Here is an 18,958-nt window from a genome sequence, read left to right as displayed (position 1 = left end):
TCTATTAAATATGTCAAAAGAAATGAATATTTTGCTGACAACACTGTTGTGCTCCTATGGCACCATATTAAAATCTTTTCTCCAGTTTGCTATGTAATGGGTCAGAATGCTTTCATTTTAACAGGCTTCATGGGGTTTCAAGAATCATGTTGTAGGGAAGGTTCCCTATATAAATGCTCAGTTATGTTCATGTTGATGTCTATACTGAATTTAATGTGTTTTAAACATATAGTTATAAGGAACTGTTAATTAAGGTAATGTGGCTAATGGACCCAGTGATTCAAAATGGAGTCTGGACAATTAACAACTCTGATTCCATATCTGTCGCCCTTCTTCTTGTCACTTCTGGCGGAAAGAGCAACAGCCACTAGGGGTCCAGTTCAAACCTGGAATGTTTGCGCCACAGAATATATAAAAGGACTGCGCGCCCTAACCAACAGGCTGTTCATCTGAGAGGCACCCGGTATCAGTCTTGTTTGCACGGGCTTCAAGGGTCACCTCTACGGATCAAGATCTACCCCATCGATCTGGATGACATCTTACACCTGAATCAACGTCATCTAACACCTGAGACAACCTACCTGATCCTGGTTCCAGTGTTGCTGTTTCCTGGTTCCTGTACGTGGATGGTCCAGTGTTACTCCTGCCATAACCAGGCTGCGCGGTCAGTCGTAGGTCCAGGATCCAACGAACCTGAGCTGCAAGGACAGATATCACCATCAGCTACCTAATTCAGACCAACGTTATCCGTTGTGACACAGCATAGTTTTGGGGTGTTTTTGTTTAGGATTTATTCTGTTGGAATTTATTGCTTAAGGGGTTGTTGAAGACCAGGCTTCACGCCTATCTTTCTGGGGCAACCACAATTGTAGTTTATTGCTTCCTTTATAAATCTTCTTTGTGTTTTCAAAGAATATCTGTCTTTTCTTTATGAAAGTTAAGAGGGCGGTGGGAGGAACTGACATCTCTACTCCATAGGAGATAGATACTGTAGGCCAGCTCAAGTACCTCACCTCTGTCTACTAGTTTGAACGTAACAATATGCCTGAAATAATAGAAAGTCAATGGACTAGAGTGTTTTGACAGACTAATATATTGCAACGTTAAACTAAATGCTGACGAACTCATGGAAAATGAATATTGGTATGTTTTATGTTTCACAGTATTTTTATATAAATACTTTGGCTCCATTTCTACATTTATATTCTTCAGCAAGATTCTTCTGATCATGTTTAGATCATGGATATTGTCTGTTACCCCCTGTGTTTAGGTTGGCTAACACTTTCCATTCTAAAATATTCTAGCAGCCACTTTTTTAGTGAAGCTCAAACATCTTCATTGTTTGTAGCAGGGCTTTGAAAGTTGACATGGGGGAGCCCTCTGGCTAGTCTTTTCTTTCTCATGAAATTCCCTTGAGATTTATCTGAGTTAAACTGTTAATCCCCATCAGACTAGAAATAAGGGGAAAAAAATTAAGTGAGAGTAATCATTGAAACAATTTAAAGTCAAAGTTAGATGTTGTTTTGCTAAAAGGTATGCTCTAGGTCAAATAAGAATTAATTTAGGGAAGCCCTTTGGCCTGACTGAAGAAGGTTTATAGCTATTGCTTTGTGGCATTATGTATATGGAGTAACACTCCATTCTGTGGTACCAAATTTGGCTTAAATGCATAGCTGAATTTTTCTCTCTACCTTGGCCAGGTACAGAGAGATTTGAGAGGCCTTGAAAACGGTACATAAAACTGACCACAGTTTCAAATAATCTGTGAAGTACTGCCCTAGGGGGGTCATATACAAAAGTGTCTTTCTTAGTAACATCTGATACCTTGCAGAGAATAAAAGATGGCTACATTTTGCCCTACCACCTCTTTTTCACAGTCACCTATGTTCTACACTGAGTAGTGTGGCTGCTTAAATCTGGGGCACTTTCTATTCTGCTTTCCACTTCAGTATCCCAGAAATTAAATGTAGTATTCAAAACATGTTCTTGTGGATGCAGTAACAGTTGGCTGAGTTGCACATGGAACCTTGGATGAACTACACCATTGCACTAAGAAATGACAGGAAAACTGAAAACTTTCCCTAGGTAAGAAGTCATCACCACCAGGTTAAAAAATAGATATTTCATAAACTTCAGAAAGAGGGATGTTGCCAGTAATCTGCATGTAATTAAGGGTTTCCTTAATTTCTTAAATTTCAGAGACTGCTGAAGCAGGAAAACCCCCTTAAATATTTGCCTAATTAATATACTTGCCAGCAGTGTTCCCTCTAATTTTTCCCACACATGTGCGGAATGAATTTTATGTGCACCATTATGGAGGTGATGCGTGACACATCACCTCCATGTTGGTGCACACAACAAAATTCATGTGGTGGAGATGGAGCTGAGGGCTTCGGAGTATGGGAGAGGGCTCAGGGCTGGGACAGAGGGTTGAGGTGCAGGGGTGTGAGGGCTCTGGCTGAGGGTGTGGGCTCTGGGGTGGGGACAGAGATGAGGGGCTCAGGGCTGGGGCAGAGGGTTGGGTGTGGGGGCGGTGAGGGCTCCAGCTGGGGGTGCAGGCTGTGGGGTAGGGCTGGGGTGGGGGGGGTGAGGGCTCTGGCGGGCGCCGGGGATGAGGGATTTGGGGTACCGGTTGCCCCGTGGATATGGTGGGGTGAGAGGACTCCCCTCTCTCTCCCTGCAGCAGCACCTGGGCTGGGGGGGAAAGTGGCCCCTCTCCCCATGGCGACAGCTCCAGGGCTGGGGCCGTGGGATAGGTGCCTGTCCCGCGGGCCACAGCAGGGCTGGGGTGGTTTGGGGCCAGGGGGCCTGTCCCGCGGCTGGGTTGGGGCTTGGGTGCCTGTCACCTGGCTGTGGCAGGTCCACCGGGGCTGGGTTCCCTGAGCACCTGTGTGGCGCTTAATAGGCTGCTGCTTGGCTGCGCAACTTACAGGGAACTTAGCTTGCCAGTTGTCATACAAATCGGTTAGAACTTTCACGTTTAGGTGAGCAGGAAAGGCCATTGATCTGATCAATTTACTGTACCCTCTCTCTACATGCACGCGTCATACGTCATTAGAAAGCTGCTTATGTCTACTTAATATGCGGTATGATGTGGAACTGTTAAGTGGGGCCATTACCATAGAAACAGGGATAAACAATGACATCATCGATGCATTAAAATGACCACTTTAATATACTTGCATTCATTTCGGTTAGCTTAATGACTATTATTTCAAGACATAAAATTGGATTTCTTTGATCTCAAAGCATCACAACAACAAACCGAAGGGTAAAACAAAATCTAATAAATTTTTACAGGTATCATTGAAATGTAATAGCACTAATGACATTTCTAGTCAACGTTTTTATTATCATCATCTTCATCATTTTGATCTCTATTGAGAGTGCTTGGGTTACCAGTCTTTATTGCCTTGGCATGTACACAGTTCTGTGCAGGGAAGAGTATGCTGACCGTAGATAATTGATTTTTCTTGCATACTTTTTCATGGCAAGTCGGTTCTGGGTCTGTTCTAGGTTTTTCAAACACTGCATACTGTATAAGAGACTCTGATTACCCAGGGAGACTACGTGGTATTTCCTGTGATGCAGCACTACTTGCAAACTGTTCTTGAAACCCACTCTAGTCATTAAATGGGACGTATTCTTTCCAGCAATGGTCTGTATGTTGGTGTCTATATTGTCTCCTTCATGAATGAGATTTCCACCCTCCTGAAGTGGTACAATTCCATTTGGAATGAACGTGCCTCCTTGGAATCTTTCTGCTTCAATTTTTGCAGCCTGATTGATGAACCCTTAGCTCACCATAATTGATGCAGTATTCATGGGGTAGTTGTGCTGCAAGACTTACGTGCAGTAGCGTGATAATTTTGGAACTCTGCAATTGAGAGGTGCCTTCTTTGAATGTCATCTAAAGGATGATGCTCATTGCTGGCTGAATATATGCCTCTTTATCAACCAAAGGACAAACTCCTGCACCAGTTGGGGCACAAAAGTAGCTGACCTGTTAACTACAATCACATGGCTTTGGGTTATATTATGAGGCTTTCATTTTGGCTATTTCAGACTGAGTGACTAAAGAGACATAATACAAACCACTTGAACAGCTTTCAAATGAACATCAGGCTCACTCATCAGAAGAACATCCAAAAAATATTTGAATGACTTAAGTTCCTGCTTCAGATTACTAGTAGCTTGGATAGCATCAGCTGCTATTGCACTGCATAGAACAATGGTAGACTTGCCTTATCCATGCTGCACATAGAATTAAATTGCAGAACCATACTGTTTTTTTTTTAATTTTGCCTGTAACTTTCTACTGGAATAGCTTGCAGTTTCTCCATCTAAGGGAAGTAGGGCATTATATCTTTGTAACAGCCTGGATGTGGGAGAGGAGCCTTGTATATAAAATCATTCTCTCTCTTCAATCAACTGATAAAATGTGGTGTGACAAGGTGATTGTGTTGTTGCAGCGTAACTAGATGATTTTGCTTTGATTCATTTTACTCCGTTAGGAAGAAAGACATGTTGAGGGATAAACTGCATCCTTAGCAATCAGGTCAAGCAAAAAACAGTGCAACAGGTCTGATTGCTGCAAGATGTGTTCGCTCTGGTGGCTACAGAAGCAGGTGAACGTGAATCTCTGTGAACAGATTCAGAGTCTGTTTTCTTTCCTGGGTTCAATACAGACTCTGACTTGTGCCAAAGTCCACTTGCTTGTGTATTTCTGTGAGCAATCCCTGTGATAGCATATTGGTGGCCCATCATCTAAAACTATAAAACTCATCCAGTAGCCACCAATTCATCTCTTCTGGCTTCTGCTGCCAGCATCACAGAATTCTGTCCAGTACTGATAGCTTTTGACAGTTTTATGCATTCTTTTGATTTTATTGACAAAGCACATTTTTCAAAGGTTGTGGAGAGTCTTTCTTTTTGATGTAAGATTTAAGGGGCTTGTATCCTCTGTCTTCATATACTGTAACTTCCCTGTAGAAGTAAAATTCCCAAAATGTATTGTTAGCATTAGCATCACCACTACCAGTTTTTCACAAATATACAGACTCTTGGTAAATTAGATATATATTAGTAGTATATTAGTAATTGCCCCTTTTGTTTAATGAGCACTTACTTTGATTGAAGCCCAATATGAAGCTGTATATTGTCATCTTTAACACAAATACTGTGCATAAGTGTCACTGAATTAAGCTAGTTTCTAGGATATTTCAAAGGCTGGTACTGCATGCATAGGCGGTTACAAATTAAAACCTTCTAGCAGGCAGACATGATGCTTTGCTGTAAGTACAATAGCTTACAAATGGAGAAGCATTACATTAGGAATTCACATACATTTATATCAACCCACTATGCAGTATGGGCATGCAATCTGCTGCTACTGGTGTACAACCTTCAGTATAAAACTTATCTGGTCAGAAAATTTCAATTGAAAATACAGAAAACTATTATCACTTGTGAAATACTTTGACAATTAAGAATATGCAATGTGAAAACATTTCATGTTTGTATATTGCAAAATGTTATTTGCCGTTTTTGTCACATGCTAAAAAAAAAATTTCCCCATGCAAAACCAATAAGTCTTTTAATACATTATTTGGTAGCTTTAACCAATAAGCACCACATTAAGATATTGAAATTAACTTAAACAGTAAAAATTGTAGTCGTCGTCATCATGTTGCAGTGTTTTTGGAACTGCAAGAAGTGATGTGTTCTCATTTTAAGTACCATTGTTTTACCTCACCTACAGGCTTGTGAACCACTTGACAGCTCCACATCATACCTCATCTACATGTACAGAAAATAAGCTTTCAAATGATAGATGATCATGTGTATAGGGTGGGCACACTACACTCCAAAAATGGAGAATTGCCGCACGCCTAATTGTAGACAATCTCTAACTTGCACAATGAGTGATCTTTAAAAATGAAGCCTGGAAAAGGATTTTAAATTCTAAGTTGGGCAATTACTTATGGCTTTTGCTGTGTGAGAGATTGCATATGGGGAACTGAAAACTAATTTTTCATTTATTGTAAGATATGGGAATTCATTTTTGATGAATAGAAGATAATAGTCCATTGTGAATACTCTAATTATTCATGAACAGTGTTACACAAAGAGCCAATGTCAATTGTGTCCACCCTAATTCATTCTGTATTACTATCTTGTGTTTGCAGTACGTTTTATACATATTATGCAAAATGTTTACAGGAAAGTGTGATGCAGTTGCATATATTATGCTAAACTACTTATTACACTTTGAGCAGGGTGATTTCTAGCAACATTATCCTCTTTGCCATATTGTTCAGATTTGTTAAAATGTTAAATCTTCAAAAACTTCATTCAGTTCTATTTTTGTCACTGAGGCATAAATCTTCTAAGAAGATACTGATATCTGTAAAATTTCATGAAGTTTTCATGTACCTGTGCTTGTCTGTATTGCACAGTCATTACCTTAGCTTTAAAATTATTGAAAAGTATTTTCTATTTCTAATAATCTAATGCAATCACTGAAAGCTGAATATTAGAGGGAAGGGAAATACTGTTAATAAAAAATACACTGAAACCTAATAATTAACAAATTAACAATCCCATAGTTTTCTTTAAATTCTGAAATTACAATTCTAGAAGTGACAATATCTTTTAACATCAAATGTTGCTGTTCTGCAGCATGTTAATCCTAGCAAAGTTAACTGCAACGTCATAAACAGCTCTGAGATGAGTACAGAGCAGTATGATTATGGGATAACATAATTCAGTGGTTCTCAAACTTCTGTACTGCTGACCCCTTTCAAATAGCAAGCCTCTGAGTGTGACCCCCCCCTTATAAATTAAAAACACTTCTTTATATATTTAACACCATTATAAATGCTGGATGCAAAGCGGGGTTTTGGATGGAGGCTGACAGCTTGAGACCCCCCCATGTAATAACCTCGCGACCCCCTGAGGGGTCCTGACCCCCAGTTTGAGAACCCCTGACGTAATTCATGTTCAGATTCCCATGCAAGCACTTAATACTGACTTGTGCATGCATACAGTACTCTTCCTTTACTGTGATATTGCTGTTGAGTGCTAGAAATACAGAAGGTTTGTGGTTCTGGTCACATTTTTCTCTTGTGTGCATATTCATTGTCTGTACATTAGGTTTTCTGCCTTTTCCTTGTTTAGGGTTTGATGCAAGGTTCCTCATGTGATCACCCAAGCTGAAAGCCAGTTCCACTTACTGGCACACCAAAGGTACAATAGCCACATTGGGGGACCATGCTTATGTCTCTCTGGAAGGAAGAAGTGTGTGGGGGAGGAGGACAGGAGGCCGTTCTTTGAGGCTCTCTGTGGGCCTTTCTTTCCAGCCAGAATTGTTCACCTTTCTTTCTTTCCTGTTCCAGCTAACAGGAGTTTTGATAGGCTAAGGGTCAGTGTTTTAGAGCAGTTGCGCTCAATCTTTCCAGACTACTTGTACCCCTTTCAGGAGTCTGATTTATCTAGCGTACTTCCCAAGTTTCATGTCACTTAAAACCTGCTTGCTTACAAAAGCAGACATCAAAATATAGACATGTCACCGCGCACTATTGAAAAATTGGTTATTTTCTCATTTTAACCATATAATTATAAAATAAATTTGAATATAAATACTGTGCTTACATTTCAGTGTATAGCACGATATAAACAATTCATTGTCTATGAAATTTTAGTTTGTACTAACTTCACTAGTGTTTTTTATGTAGCATGTTGTAAAACTAGGCAAATATCTAGATGAGTTGATGTACCCCCCTGAAAGACCTCTGCATACCCCTAGGAGTATGTGTACTCTTGGTTGAGAACCACTGTTTTAGAGGAACAGGGGAATTCCTGTTGCCAATTCCTCAGCACAGTTAGCAGTTGAAGTGAGGCTCAGTGCTTTAGTCCCCATTCCTGATCTAACAGTGTGCTTGCATCCTCTCCCATGCTTTCTAGTACCACTGGGAATGGCTGTCTAATGAGGTTTGTGGCTGATTTAAAGCAGGGTCTTGTTTTAGCCTGATTTTTGAGTTTTCTTTTTCTCCATTTTTCCCCTCACCCTTTGAGGAGGAGAACCTCAAGTCTTCCACAATGCATATGTGATGCTTTAGCACAGTGGTCTCCAGACTTTACAGGTTTGCACCCCCCCCCCCCCACCTCCAGTGGAGAGCTAGGAGCGGGGCTGGCCGAGGCCTAGGGTTTGCCAGGTGCCCGGTTTTCAACTGGGAAGTCAGGTCGAAAAGGGGACCTGTCAGCACCCAGTCAGATGTACTGACCGGACACCAAAAGTCCAGTTACCGCATGACACTGGGAGGTGCCTGGTCATTAACCCATGCTAGCCCCTGCTCAGCCTAAGCCGCCTCCTACCTGCAGGCAGGCTCCTTTTCAGGCTCTCCCAGCCCCAGAGCAGAGGGATCCCAACCGGGGGGGAGGGGGGAAGAAGATGTTAGAGCGAGTGATGATGGGGAGATGTGGGGGAGAGGAGCATGTGATGGGGAGGCAGAGTGGGCCGGGACCTTGGGGGAAGTGGTGGGTCAGGACCTCAGTGGTCCAGTTACCAGCAATTAGAAAGGTGGCAACCTTACCCCCCCCCCCCGCACTCCCCAAACATTCCTCTATGCCCCTTAGGGGCGCATGCCTCATAGTTTGGGGACCTCTGCTTTAACAGCTGGAGGCCACCAGAAACCTTGCATGGAGAGTTGTTTAAAACTTTACCAAAGACCTGTTGGCCATTGTCATCAGCTGTGAAAATCACACATGTTGCGCTCAGCTGAAAAGCTTGCTGCTCTTGCCAGAAAATCCCATCTGAGGAAAAAGTGAGATCCTTGTTGCTTGATATAAAAAAAAATATTTTCCTGCTTGCACAACCTGTTTTGAATGTCTCACTCAGTTTAATGGGGAGCTATGGCCTAAATGAAATATGAAGGGATCAGAAATTACCTTCCTTATTGTTCAACATCTATTCCCTCCAAATACAAGGTATTACTGTTGTCAATACCTTTTTAGTTTGTTGCAAAGATTGTTGGAAGGAAAACATGCTTTGCTCTTTCAGTACATATCACTTGCAAGGCCACACAGTGGAAGATTTTCTGATGACTTGAAATCATTCTGACAAGTTTTCAGCCTGTGGTTCACAGACTCAAAGACTTTAATGTTAGAAGGGACCATCATGATCTAGTCTGACATCTGCATATTGCAGGCCACAGAACCTCACCCACCCACTCCTGTAATAGACCCCTAACCTCTGGCTGAGTTACTGAAGTCCTCAAATGATGGTTAAAATACTTTGTTACAGAGAACCCACCATTTACACTAGTTTAAACCTGCAAGTGACCCTGTGTCCCATGCTGCAGAGTTAGGTGAAAACCCCCCAGGGTCTCTGCCAATCTGACCCGGGGAAAAATTCCTTCCTGACCTCAAATATGGTGATCAGTTAGACTCTGAGCATGTGGGCAAGATCCACCAGCCAAACACCCGGGAAAGAATTCTCAGTAGTAATTCAGAGCCCTCCCCATCTAGTGTCCCATCACCAGCCATTGGAGGTATTTGCTGCTAGCAATCGCATATCAGCTGCATGCCATCGTAGGCAGTCTCATAATACCATCCCCTTCATAAACTTTTCAAGCTCAGTTTTGAAGCCAGTTAGGTTTTTGTCCCCACTGCTCCCCTTGGAAGGCTGTTCCAGAACATCACTCCTTTGATGGTTAGAAACCTTCATCCAATTTCAAGCCTAAATTTGTTGATGGCCAGTTTATATCCATTTGTTCTTGTGTCAACATTGCTGCTTAACTTAAATAACTCCTCCCCCTCCCTGGTATTTATCCCTCTTATGATTTCTCTCTATAAATACATATCTCCCCATAGCCGCCTTTAGCTTAGGCTAAACAAGCCAAGCTATTTGAGTCTCCTCTCGTACGGTAGGTTTTTCCATTCCTCGGATCATCCTAGTAGCCCTTGTCTGCACCTGTTCCTGTTTGAATATATCTTTATTAAATATGGGAGACCAGAATTGTGCACCGTATTCCAGATGAGGTCTCACCAGTGCATTGTATAATGGTACTAACTTCCCTATATCTACTAGAAATAGCTTGCCTGATGCATCCTAGGTCTGCATTAGCCTTTTTCACATCCACATCACATTGATGGCTCAGTCATCCTGTGGTCAACCAATAAACCCAGGTCTTTCTCCTCCTCTTTCACTTACAACTGATATGTCCCCAGCTTACAGGAAAAATTCTTGTTAGTCCCTAGATGCATGACCTTGTATTTTGCGCTATTAAATTTCATCCCATTTCTATTACTCCAGTTTACAAAGTCGTCCCAGATCATCTTGTAAGATATTCTGGACTTCCTCCGTATTGGCAATACCTAACAACTTTGTGTCATCGGCAAATTTTATTAATACACTTAGGGTATGTCTACACTACGAGAGTAGTTCGATTTTAGTTAAATCGAATATGTGCAATCGATATTAGAAAGTCGAACGTGTGTGTCTACACTAAGGACAGTAATTCGACTTTGTGAGTCCACACTAACGGGGCAAGCGTCGACATTGGAAGCGGTGCACTGTGGGCAGCTATCCCACAGTTCCCGCAGTCCCCGCTGCCCATTGGAATTCTGGGTCGATCCGCCAATGCCTTCTGGGTAAAAAAATGTGGCGAGGGTGCTTTTGGGTAACTGTCGTCATCCGTCAGTCACTACCGCCCTCCCTCCCTCCCTGAAAGCGCCGGCGGGAAATCAGTTCGCGCACTTTTTGATCAGTGACAGCGCGGACACCACAGCACTGCGATCATGGATCCCGCTGCGACCATCGCTGCAGTTGCGGCCGTTCTCAACGCCTCGCAGCTTATCATACACCTTTCCCAGAGGCAGATGCAGAGAAATCAGGTGAGGAGGCTACGGCACCGCCGTGAGGGCCTGAAGTCGGAGAGTAGCACAGAGCTGTCAGAAACCACGAGCCCCAGCGCCCAGGACATCACGGTGGCAATGGGGCATGTGGATTTTGTTGAACGGCGATTCTGGGCCCGGGAAACAAGCACGGACTGGTGGGACCGCATAGTGCTTCAGGTCTGGGATGAATCCCAGTGGCTGCGAAACTTTCGCATGCGGAAGGGGACTTTCCTCGAACTTTGTGAGTTGCTGTCCCCTGCCCTGAAGCGCAAGGACACCCGCATGCGAGCAGCCCTGACTATCCAGAAGCGAGTGGCCATAGCCCTCTGGAAGCTTGCAACGCCGGACAGCTACCGGTCAGTCGCGAACCACTTTGGCGTGGGCAAATCTACCGTGGGGGTTGTTGTCCTGCAAGTAGCCAAGGCAATCGTCAAGGTACTGCTGTCAAAGGTAGTGACCCTGGGAAACGCGCAGGCCATCATAGATGGCTTCGCAGCGATGGGATTCCCAAACTGCGGTGGGGCTATAGATGGGACTCACATCCCTATCCTGGGACCGGGCCACCAGGCCAGCCAGTACATCAACAGAAAGGGCTACTTTTCAATGGTGCTGCAAGCACTGGTGGACCATCGGGGACGTTTTACAAACATCAACGTCGGATGGCCGGGCAAGGTTCATGACGCTCGCGTGTTCAGGAACTCTGGTCTGTTTAGACGGCTGCAGGAAGGCATTTACTTCCCGGACCACAAGATAACTGTTGGGGATGTGGAGATGCCTACAGTGATCCTCGGGGACCCAGCCTACCCGCTAATGCCCTGGCTCATGAAGCCCTATACTGGCGCCCTGGACACTGCACAAGAACTCTTCAACTACCGGCTGAGCAAGTGCAGAATGGTCGTGGAGTGTGCTTTTGGCCGTCTCAAGGGGAGATGGAGAAGCTTACTGACTCGCTGTGATCTCAGCGAAACCAATATCCCCATCGTTATTGCAGCTTGCTGTGTGCTCCACAATCTCTGTGAGAGCAAGGGGGAGACCTTTATGGCGGGGTGGGAGGTTGAGGCAAATAGCCTGGCTGCTGATTACGCCCAGCCAGACAGCCGGGCGATTAGAAGAGCCCAGCGGGACGCGCTGTGCATCCGGGAGGCTTTGAAAGCCAGTTTCAAGACTGAGCAGGGTACCCAGTGACTTTTAAGTCACTTTTAAGACACAGAAGCTGAACTTGCCCCCGTTTCTTTACCCGGTTGCCGTCGACTATCCTCTCCAGTTACATACCCCCTTCACCCCCTTCCCAAAAAATAAAATCTGTTCTGTTTTGTTAATGGACACCGTTGTCTTTATTACTGTTTTCGCGGGAATGTTTTAAACCTGGGACGCAGACTGTGGCATAAGATCTGTAACTGCCCTCCCCCGCCACAAAGTCACAGAGCAACCCCCCCTCCCCCCCAGGACATGAAAACCACCTCCCAGACTGACCAGGGTAACTAGTCACTGCACTGTATATGTGCCCTGCTGCTGGACCTGCCCCCTGCTAAAGGTCACTGTCCTGTCCAATTACCAAGCCCCTTCCCCCCCCCTTCAGACAGACTCTCCTCCAAAAGAAGAGGATGGAAACAGTAATGAACAGAAACGTATTTTTTATTAACAACCGCACATGGAACGGGGGGGTGAAACTTGGACGGGGTCTTGTGTGAGGCGGGTAGGAAAAGACTTTTCAAATTTTGGGGAATGAGAGCCTTCTAGTGGTAGAGCAGTCTGCAGGGGTGGAGTGAAATTTTTCACGGACCCTGCCGCCCCTCCGTGTTTGGACTTTGGGTGAGGGGGGTATGGGACTTGGTGGCGGGGCAGGGCAGTTAGAGAGAGACTGCAGCGGGGCTCTCTCCTCCTGCCTCTGGTCCTGCAGAACATCCACAAGGCGGCGGAGCGTGTCCGTTTGCTCCCTCATTAGTCCAAGCAGCGTTTGAGTAGCCTGCCAGTCCTCCTGTCGCCACCTCTCCTCCCGTTCCATGTTTGCCCGGTGCATTTGGGACAAGTTCTCCCTCTACTGTGTCTGCTGGGCTGCCTGTGCTCGGGAGCATCCCATTAGTTCAGCAAACATGTCTTCCCGTGTCCTCTTCTTCCTCCTCCTAATGTGCGCTAGCCTCTGGGCAGATGTGGCTGTGGGAATTGGAAAAAGGGAGTGAATTCCTGAGACAGATCAATGTATCTGTGAACAGAGAACATAGTCTTTCTCTGTGAACAAGACCATGCAGAGCACCTATCACACGCGCACTGAGGACAAGGTAGAATTTTCGGCCCTCGCCTACAGTGCCTGCGGTCTTGCTGTGGCGAGCTGAGGAGCGGGGCAGGACACCGGACTTTGTCTAGCTGGCAAACATGGTAAGCCGTAGACTTGGGGCTGCTTAAAACTTTAAGAGTGGCACTGGCCTCCTTTCACATAGAAAGCAATGCGAGTCTCTGCTGGCAGCAATCCTGCAAGCATGAACTCTGCCCCTGTCCCAGCCCCTCGCGGCTGTAAACCGCGTGGCTGTAAACCGGCGGTTGCAGTTCTGCAAAGGAACGGGCAAGCAGTCCCAATACTAACTTTCCCCTACCTAATTCACAGCAGGGAGTCATGCCAGACATCACCCTCCTGAAGGTCTCGGAGAGCCAGAAGGAGCGGATGCTTCGGGACAGCCTGCAGAAACCGGGGCCATTTGCTGCAATGCTCTGCAAGGCCATGATCCCCGAATACCTGCTGGCGTTGTGGCAGGGAAACGTGTCCTACCACGGGGGGCCTAATAAGCTCTCCCTGCCAAAGAACCTGCTAAGTAGGCTGGAAAGACACATGCAGGAGGTCTATGAGGAGTTCTCCCTGGGGGATCTCGCCTCTATCCCCGAACCCATCGACCAGCTTTTGGGTTGGGTGCCCTTGGAGGGACAAAAGAGTGGAGCGTCTTGGGCAGTGTAATCATGAAGCGGACATTGTTGAATTTTCTTAAAATGGTTCGGACTATACATTGAAGCGGACAAAGACACAGTAATCATGATACCCTTTGTTCAGATTCCCCTTTTTGTTGCACTTTCCTGTTTACATGTTTTGAAGCACTTTACCCATTGTTAATATTTTAAATATGCCAGTTATGTTATAAATAAATGTTTAGATATTTAAAACACTTACTGCTTGATCCTTCCCCTGAATCTGTGTCTGGGGTAACGGCGGGGGACGGTTGGTAGGGGATCTCTGTGAGGGTGATGAAGAGCTCCTGGCTGTCGGGGAAATCAACGGTGCCAGCGCTGTCGACTGCCTCGTCCTCCTCATCTCCTTCTTCATCTTCCCCGTCCGCTAACATGTCGGAGGAACCGGCCGCAGACAATATCCCATCCTCAGAGTCCACGGTCAGTGGTGGGGTAGTGGTGGTGGCCGCACCTAGGATGGAATGCAGTGCCTCGTAGAAACGGGATGTGTGGGGCTGGGATCCGGAGCGTCCGTTTGCCTCTTTGGTCTTCTGGTAGCCTTGTCTCAGCTCCTTGATTTTCACGCGGCACTGCGTTGCATCCCGGCTGTATCCTCTCTCTGCCATGGCTTTAGAGATCTTCTCATAGATCTTTGCATTCCGTCTTTTGGAGCGCAGCTCGGAAAGCACGGACTCATCTCCCCACACAGCGATGAGATCCAAGACTTCCCGATCCGTCCATGCTGGGGCCCTCTTTCTATTAGATTGCACGGCCATCTCTGCTGGAGAGCTCTGCATCGTTGCCACTGCTGCTGAGCTCGCCACGGTGTCCAAACAGAAACTGCGATTCAAACTGCCCAGACAGGAAAAGGAATTCAAATTTTCCCGGGGTGTGGCTGGTCAGAGCATCTGAGCTCGGACTGCTCTCCAGAGCGTCAACCGAGTGGTGCACTGTGGGATAGCTCCCGGAGCTATTAGCGTCGATTTCCATCCACACCTAGCCTAATTCGATATGGCCATTTCGAATTTAGCGCTACTCCTCTCGTTGGGGAGGATTACAGAAATCGATTTAAAGAGAGCTCTATGTTGAACTAAATAGCCTCGTGGTGTGGACGGGTGCAGGGTTAATTTGATTTAACGGTGCTAAATTCGACATAAACGCCTAGTGTAGACCAGGCCTTAGACTGACTAAGATTTCCAAAGGGATCCACACCTCAATTTGAAATTTTTAGGGGTCTGCAAATGAAGAGGTTGAAAATCACTGTTCTGTGATGCTGCCAACAGGGACCTGAGAAGCAGGATATAAACTCTGTCCTGTCATTCTTGTATTAAAGATAGCTGGGATCTCGGAACCAAACTTTTGGTGTTAAAATGTTTCAGATTTCACGTAATTTAAACTAAATATGGCTAAACATCCAATATATCTGTGCATTTATAAAGATGAGTTAAGGCTAGTTGAGAGATCTTCATGCTAAGCAACAATTATTTAAAAAAAAAAGAAATACATGAAATCTAGTGCCTTAATATGATTTTTGTTCAATGTTTTTCGAGATCACACTTGTAGTTGCATTTTTTTTTTAAGGAGCTAAAAATATCCAAATCACCTATTTAGATGCAGAACGCAGGAATTACTTCTCCTTTTGGTACTTTAGGTGTTAGTGATGATTCCTTCCTTTTTACTAAAAACGAAACTACGCAATAAGCGTGCTGAGCTATGCTACCAATCCAAAATTTGATTGTGAACCAAATTTAAAAGCTGAATTATTCTCCCATTCCAAGGTGTTATAAGGCAGGCTAAGGAAAGGCTGGATCTGTAAGTGTTGGAGTTTTCTTTCTTCTCGGTTCACACTATCACAGGATGAGGTTGTTCTATACACTCGGTGGTGACAATTCAAGTTGAAAGGCAGAAAACCTCCCACACTTCTTAGAAGTCTATTCCTTTGTTAATTTACCTTAAATGCCTTGGGATGACATTACCCCCAATCTTAACTACATCAGGATTTTTTTTTTTGATTGTGTGAATTCATTGTGTTCTAGGTTTTGGATAATCTTGTTTGTTTTTATAGGTCTAAAATTTGACACACTTAAAATGTTAATCTGGCGAGCACTATTCTCCAAATGGTTTATTGATAAATTTAGTTTCCTAGATCAAATATACAATTTGAATCTACACTAGTTACTGATGTCATTTTAATGGAGAGGTGGTGCTCAAATGATGGGAAGAACAATGTACTGAATGAAAAAAAAAAATCAATGGCTGACTCATGCTCTATTTTAAAATTGGGCAAAAATTGATGTGTAGCAATTAGATGATAAAATCCCTTGGGAAAGTAAAAAGTTCTTGAGGTTCTAAGTTTATATTATGAATAACTTTTTTTAAAATGTAACTTAAGGAGTATTGAAATGAGGGATGTAGTCTTTACTATTTTGTAATTTTATGTAATACATAATAAAACAGTTCTAAAACTAAGATTTTTTTTTTCCTGATCTACTTGATCTTTTTTGGGGGTCGGGGGGTGGGGGGGAGAGAGACTAAATGGTTTGGGCAACATCCTATTATGTCTTGTTGCCAAGGATGTAAATGTCAACTGGATACTGTTATATTGCTGAAAATCAGTTACTGTTTTCTGTGCTGGATTGTACATTTTGTTCTATTTATCTTGCTTCATAGTACAGTGGTATTAGTACCTAGGGTGTCTTGTGTAAGCTGATTGAAGTTTTTGGAGGCTGTTTGGTTTTTGTGATGATGTACAACATTGGACTGCTAGCTGTAGCTGAGTTTCTTTCTCACGCCTTCTGTGGCATTTTAGGACAGCTATATGAATGGTGTTTCATAGAGATATTCAATAACAAGATGTTATTTTAAAGCATTTTTCTATACATCAGTGTTATCCATGCATTCAGTATGACAATGAGTCTCTTAAAAATGTAACTATGGTATAGTTCCCTTTTAAAATATATATGGACAAGATTTAAGAGTAAACTTTTTAAAATATGGGTCTCTTTAATTTTAGGTGCTGGAGATCAGAATTTATTCACTTCTATATATCCCATGCTTTCTCAGCAGCTTCCAAAAGAACCCATGGAATGGAGAAGGTAGAGTATTTCCGCCCCTCCGCCCCCCATTGTTCTATTTTCATGCACGTTGTTGGATTTAGGAAAATGTGACTAATAATGTGACACTGTGCAGTGAATTGTGTTGGTTTGGAAGCTGAACAGGAGGAACGATTTCTGGTTTTCAGAGCCAATTTTCCCTGAATTCTGGATGTTGGGCCCTTTGATATGTTTGTTCCCACATTTAACCCAGGCTGAATTTAAAATCATAAAGAGATTAACGGCACTAAAGATTAGTTTCACTGGTATCTCCAGGTTGCACTTTGGGCAACCATGCTTTGAAGGTAAGCCTGGTTCCTGCTTTAATGGGCATATGGGAAAGACCTAAAAACAGAATTAGGCTTTGGACCCTGTGACGTCCACAGTCAAAGGCCACCTCTAATTTTGGAGGAACACAAGAACATGTAAAGGAGAATCTTTTTAACATGAAAGCTGGAAGTTTCCAGCCCTTTTCCTTGCAAAGAGAATATATATGTATCTTATTTTCAGAGAAAAGAGACGAATTTTTGAATCGATGCTACACAAATCAAACCATAGAGAGCACAGTTAAGTTTTGTGAGGTTTTTTAAAAAAAGCTAAATTTGTAATAAATGTTTGCCCTGCCATTTCTGTTCTGCTTTTAGTTTTGCTGCTTATTTCTCAATTACTAATGGTAATTCTTTTAAAATTCTGCATAGGTCTTATGGACGTGCTCCTAAGATGATTCATCTTGAATCTAATTTTGTTCAATTTAAAGAGGAGTTGTTACCCAAAGAAGGAAACAAGGCTCTCCTGACTTTTCCCTTCCTTCATATTTATTGGACAGAATGTTGTGTAAGTATTAGGAAAATATTAAGCGTGAACCATGCACATAATAAGGTATGAGAGTGGAACTGAAGGTAAAATAAGCTCTGCCCTGTCCCAATTTGGTAAATGGGATGTGCTGGTTCTACACTCTGTCCCTTATTCCTATTGGTTACATTTGTTACTACCAGGGTCACTAATGGGGGGCGGGGGGGGAGAGTTGCATTGTCCTAATATGAGACAAGTTTGATGTTATCAGATAGCACTTGAGAAGACTGAAGCTTTGGGGAACTTGAGTTTCTCAAGTGCATTAAATCACCAAGGTAATCTGTTGTGGTTTCTGATGGAAGGTGAGGTGTGAAATGGTATGCAATATACTAAAACTAGCAGATTAGAACATAAGAATGGCCATACTGGGTCAGACCAAAGGTCCATCCAGCCCAGTATCCTGTCTACCGACAGTGGCCAATGCCAGGTGTCCCAGAGGGCATGAACCTAACAGGTAATGATCAAGTGATCTCTCTCCTGCCACCCATCTACACTCTCTGACAAACAGAGGCTAGGGACACCATTCCTTACCCATCCTGGCTAATAGCCATTAATGGACTTAACCTGCATTAATTTATCTAGTTCTCTTTTAAACCCTGTTATAGTTCTAGCCTTCACAGCCTCCTCAGGCAAGGAGTTCCACAGGTTGACTGTGCGCTGTGTGAAGAACAACTTCCTTTTATTTATTTTAAACCTGCTGCCCATTAAATTAGGAAATCACTAATGTGCAAATCTGTCTTTGATAAATTAAGACATTACAGGAGATCTGGAAATTATGCCTCCTGATAGTGGGGAAATGGATGGAATGTAAGGATGGTATAATAAATGCTTTTTAAAGTATTGATGGTGAACTAAATAAAGGAAAAATCCTGCTCTAACCATCTAGAGTTATTTGAAAAGTTAACAAAATAATAAAGGTAACCACAAGAATGTAAAGAAAACTAATAAAACGTGGTCAATATGTTATGGATTAAAAACTAATCAAGTAACAGATAACAGAGTCATAGTGCATGGCAACATGTATGACTGCATAGTTTAATGTGGGGCACCGTGGAAGTCCGTTTTGGGAACAATTGTATTAGTACAGGGGTCGGCAACCTACGGCACGTGTGCCAAACACGGCACGCGAGCCGATTTTGAGTGGCACGCAGCTCCCTGCCGCGGTCCCGGCCCCCAGCCCC

The 18,958-nt window shown here is 43.7% G+C and overlaps 1 protein-coding gene across 1 annotated transcript in view; it reads left to right on the top strand.

Moving 5' to 3' along the window:
• Nucleotides 1-18,958, top strand: part of LOC112119902 (trafficking protein particle complex subunit 10) — a 102,800-nt gene that overhangs the window by 13,999 nt on the left and 69,843 nt on the right. The window contains exons 2-3 of the mRNA XM_024218795.3: nt 16,847-16,928; nt 17,624-17,759. Coding sequence (XP_024074563.1) covers nt 16,847-16,928; nt 17,624-17,759 — 218 coding nt within the window. The remainder of the gene's footprint in view (nt 1-16,846; nt 16,929-17,623; nt 17,760-18,958) is intronic.

The sequence above is a fragment of the Terrapene carolina genome, unplaced genomic scaffold (assembly GCF_002925995.2).
Source record: "Terrapene carolina triunguis isolate 2854851 unplaced genomic scaffold, T_m_triunguis-2.0 Scaffold26, whole genome shotgun sequence".
In the NCBI taxonomy this organism is placed as follows: Eukaryota; Metazoa; Chordata; order Testudines; family Emydidae; genus Terrapene; species Terrapene triunguis.
The sequence above is the reverse complement of the archived record's forward strand: the minus strand, read 5'-3'. Positions and strand labels throughout refer to the sequence as shown.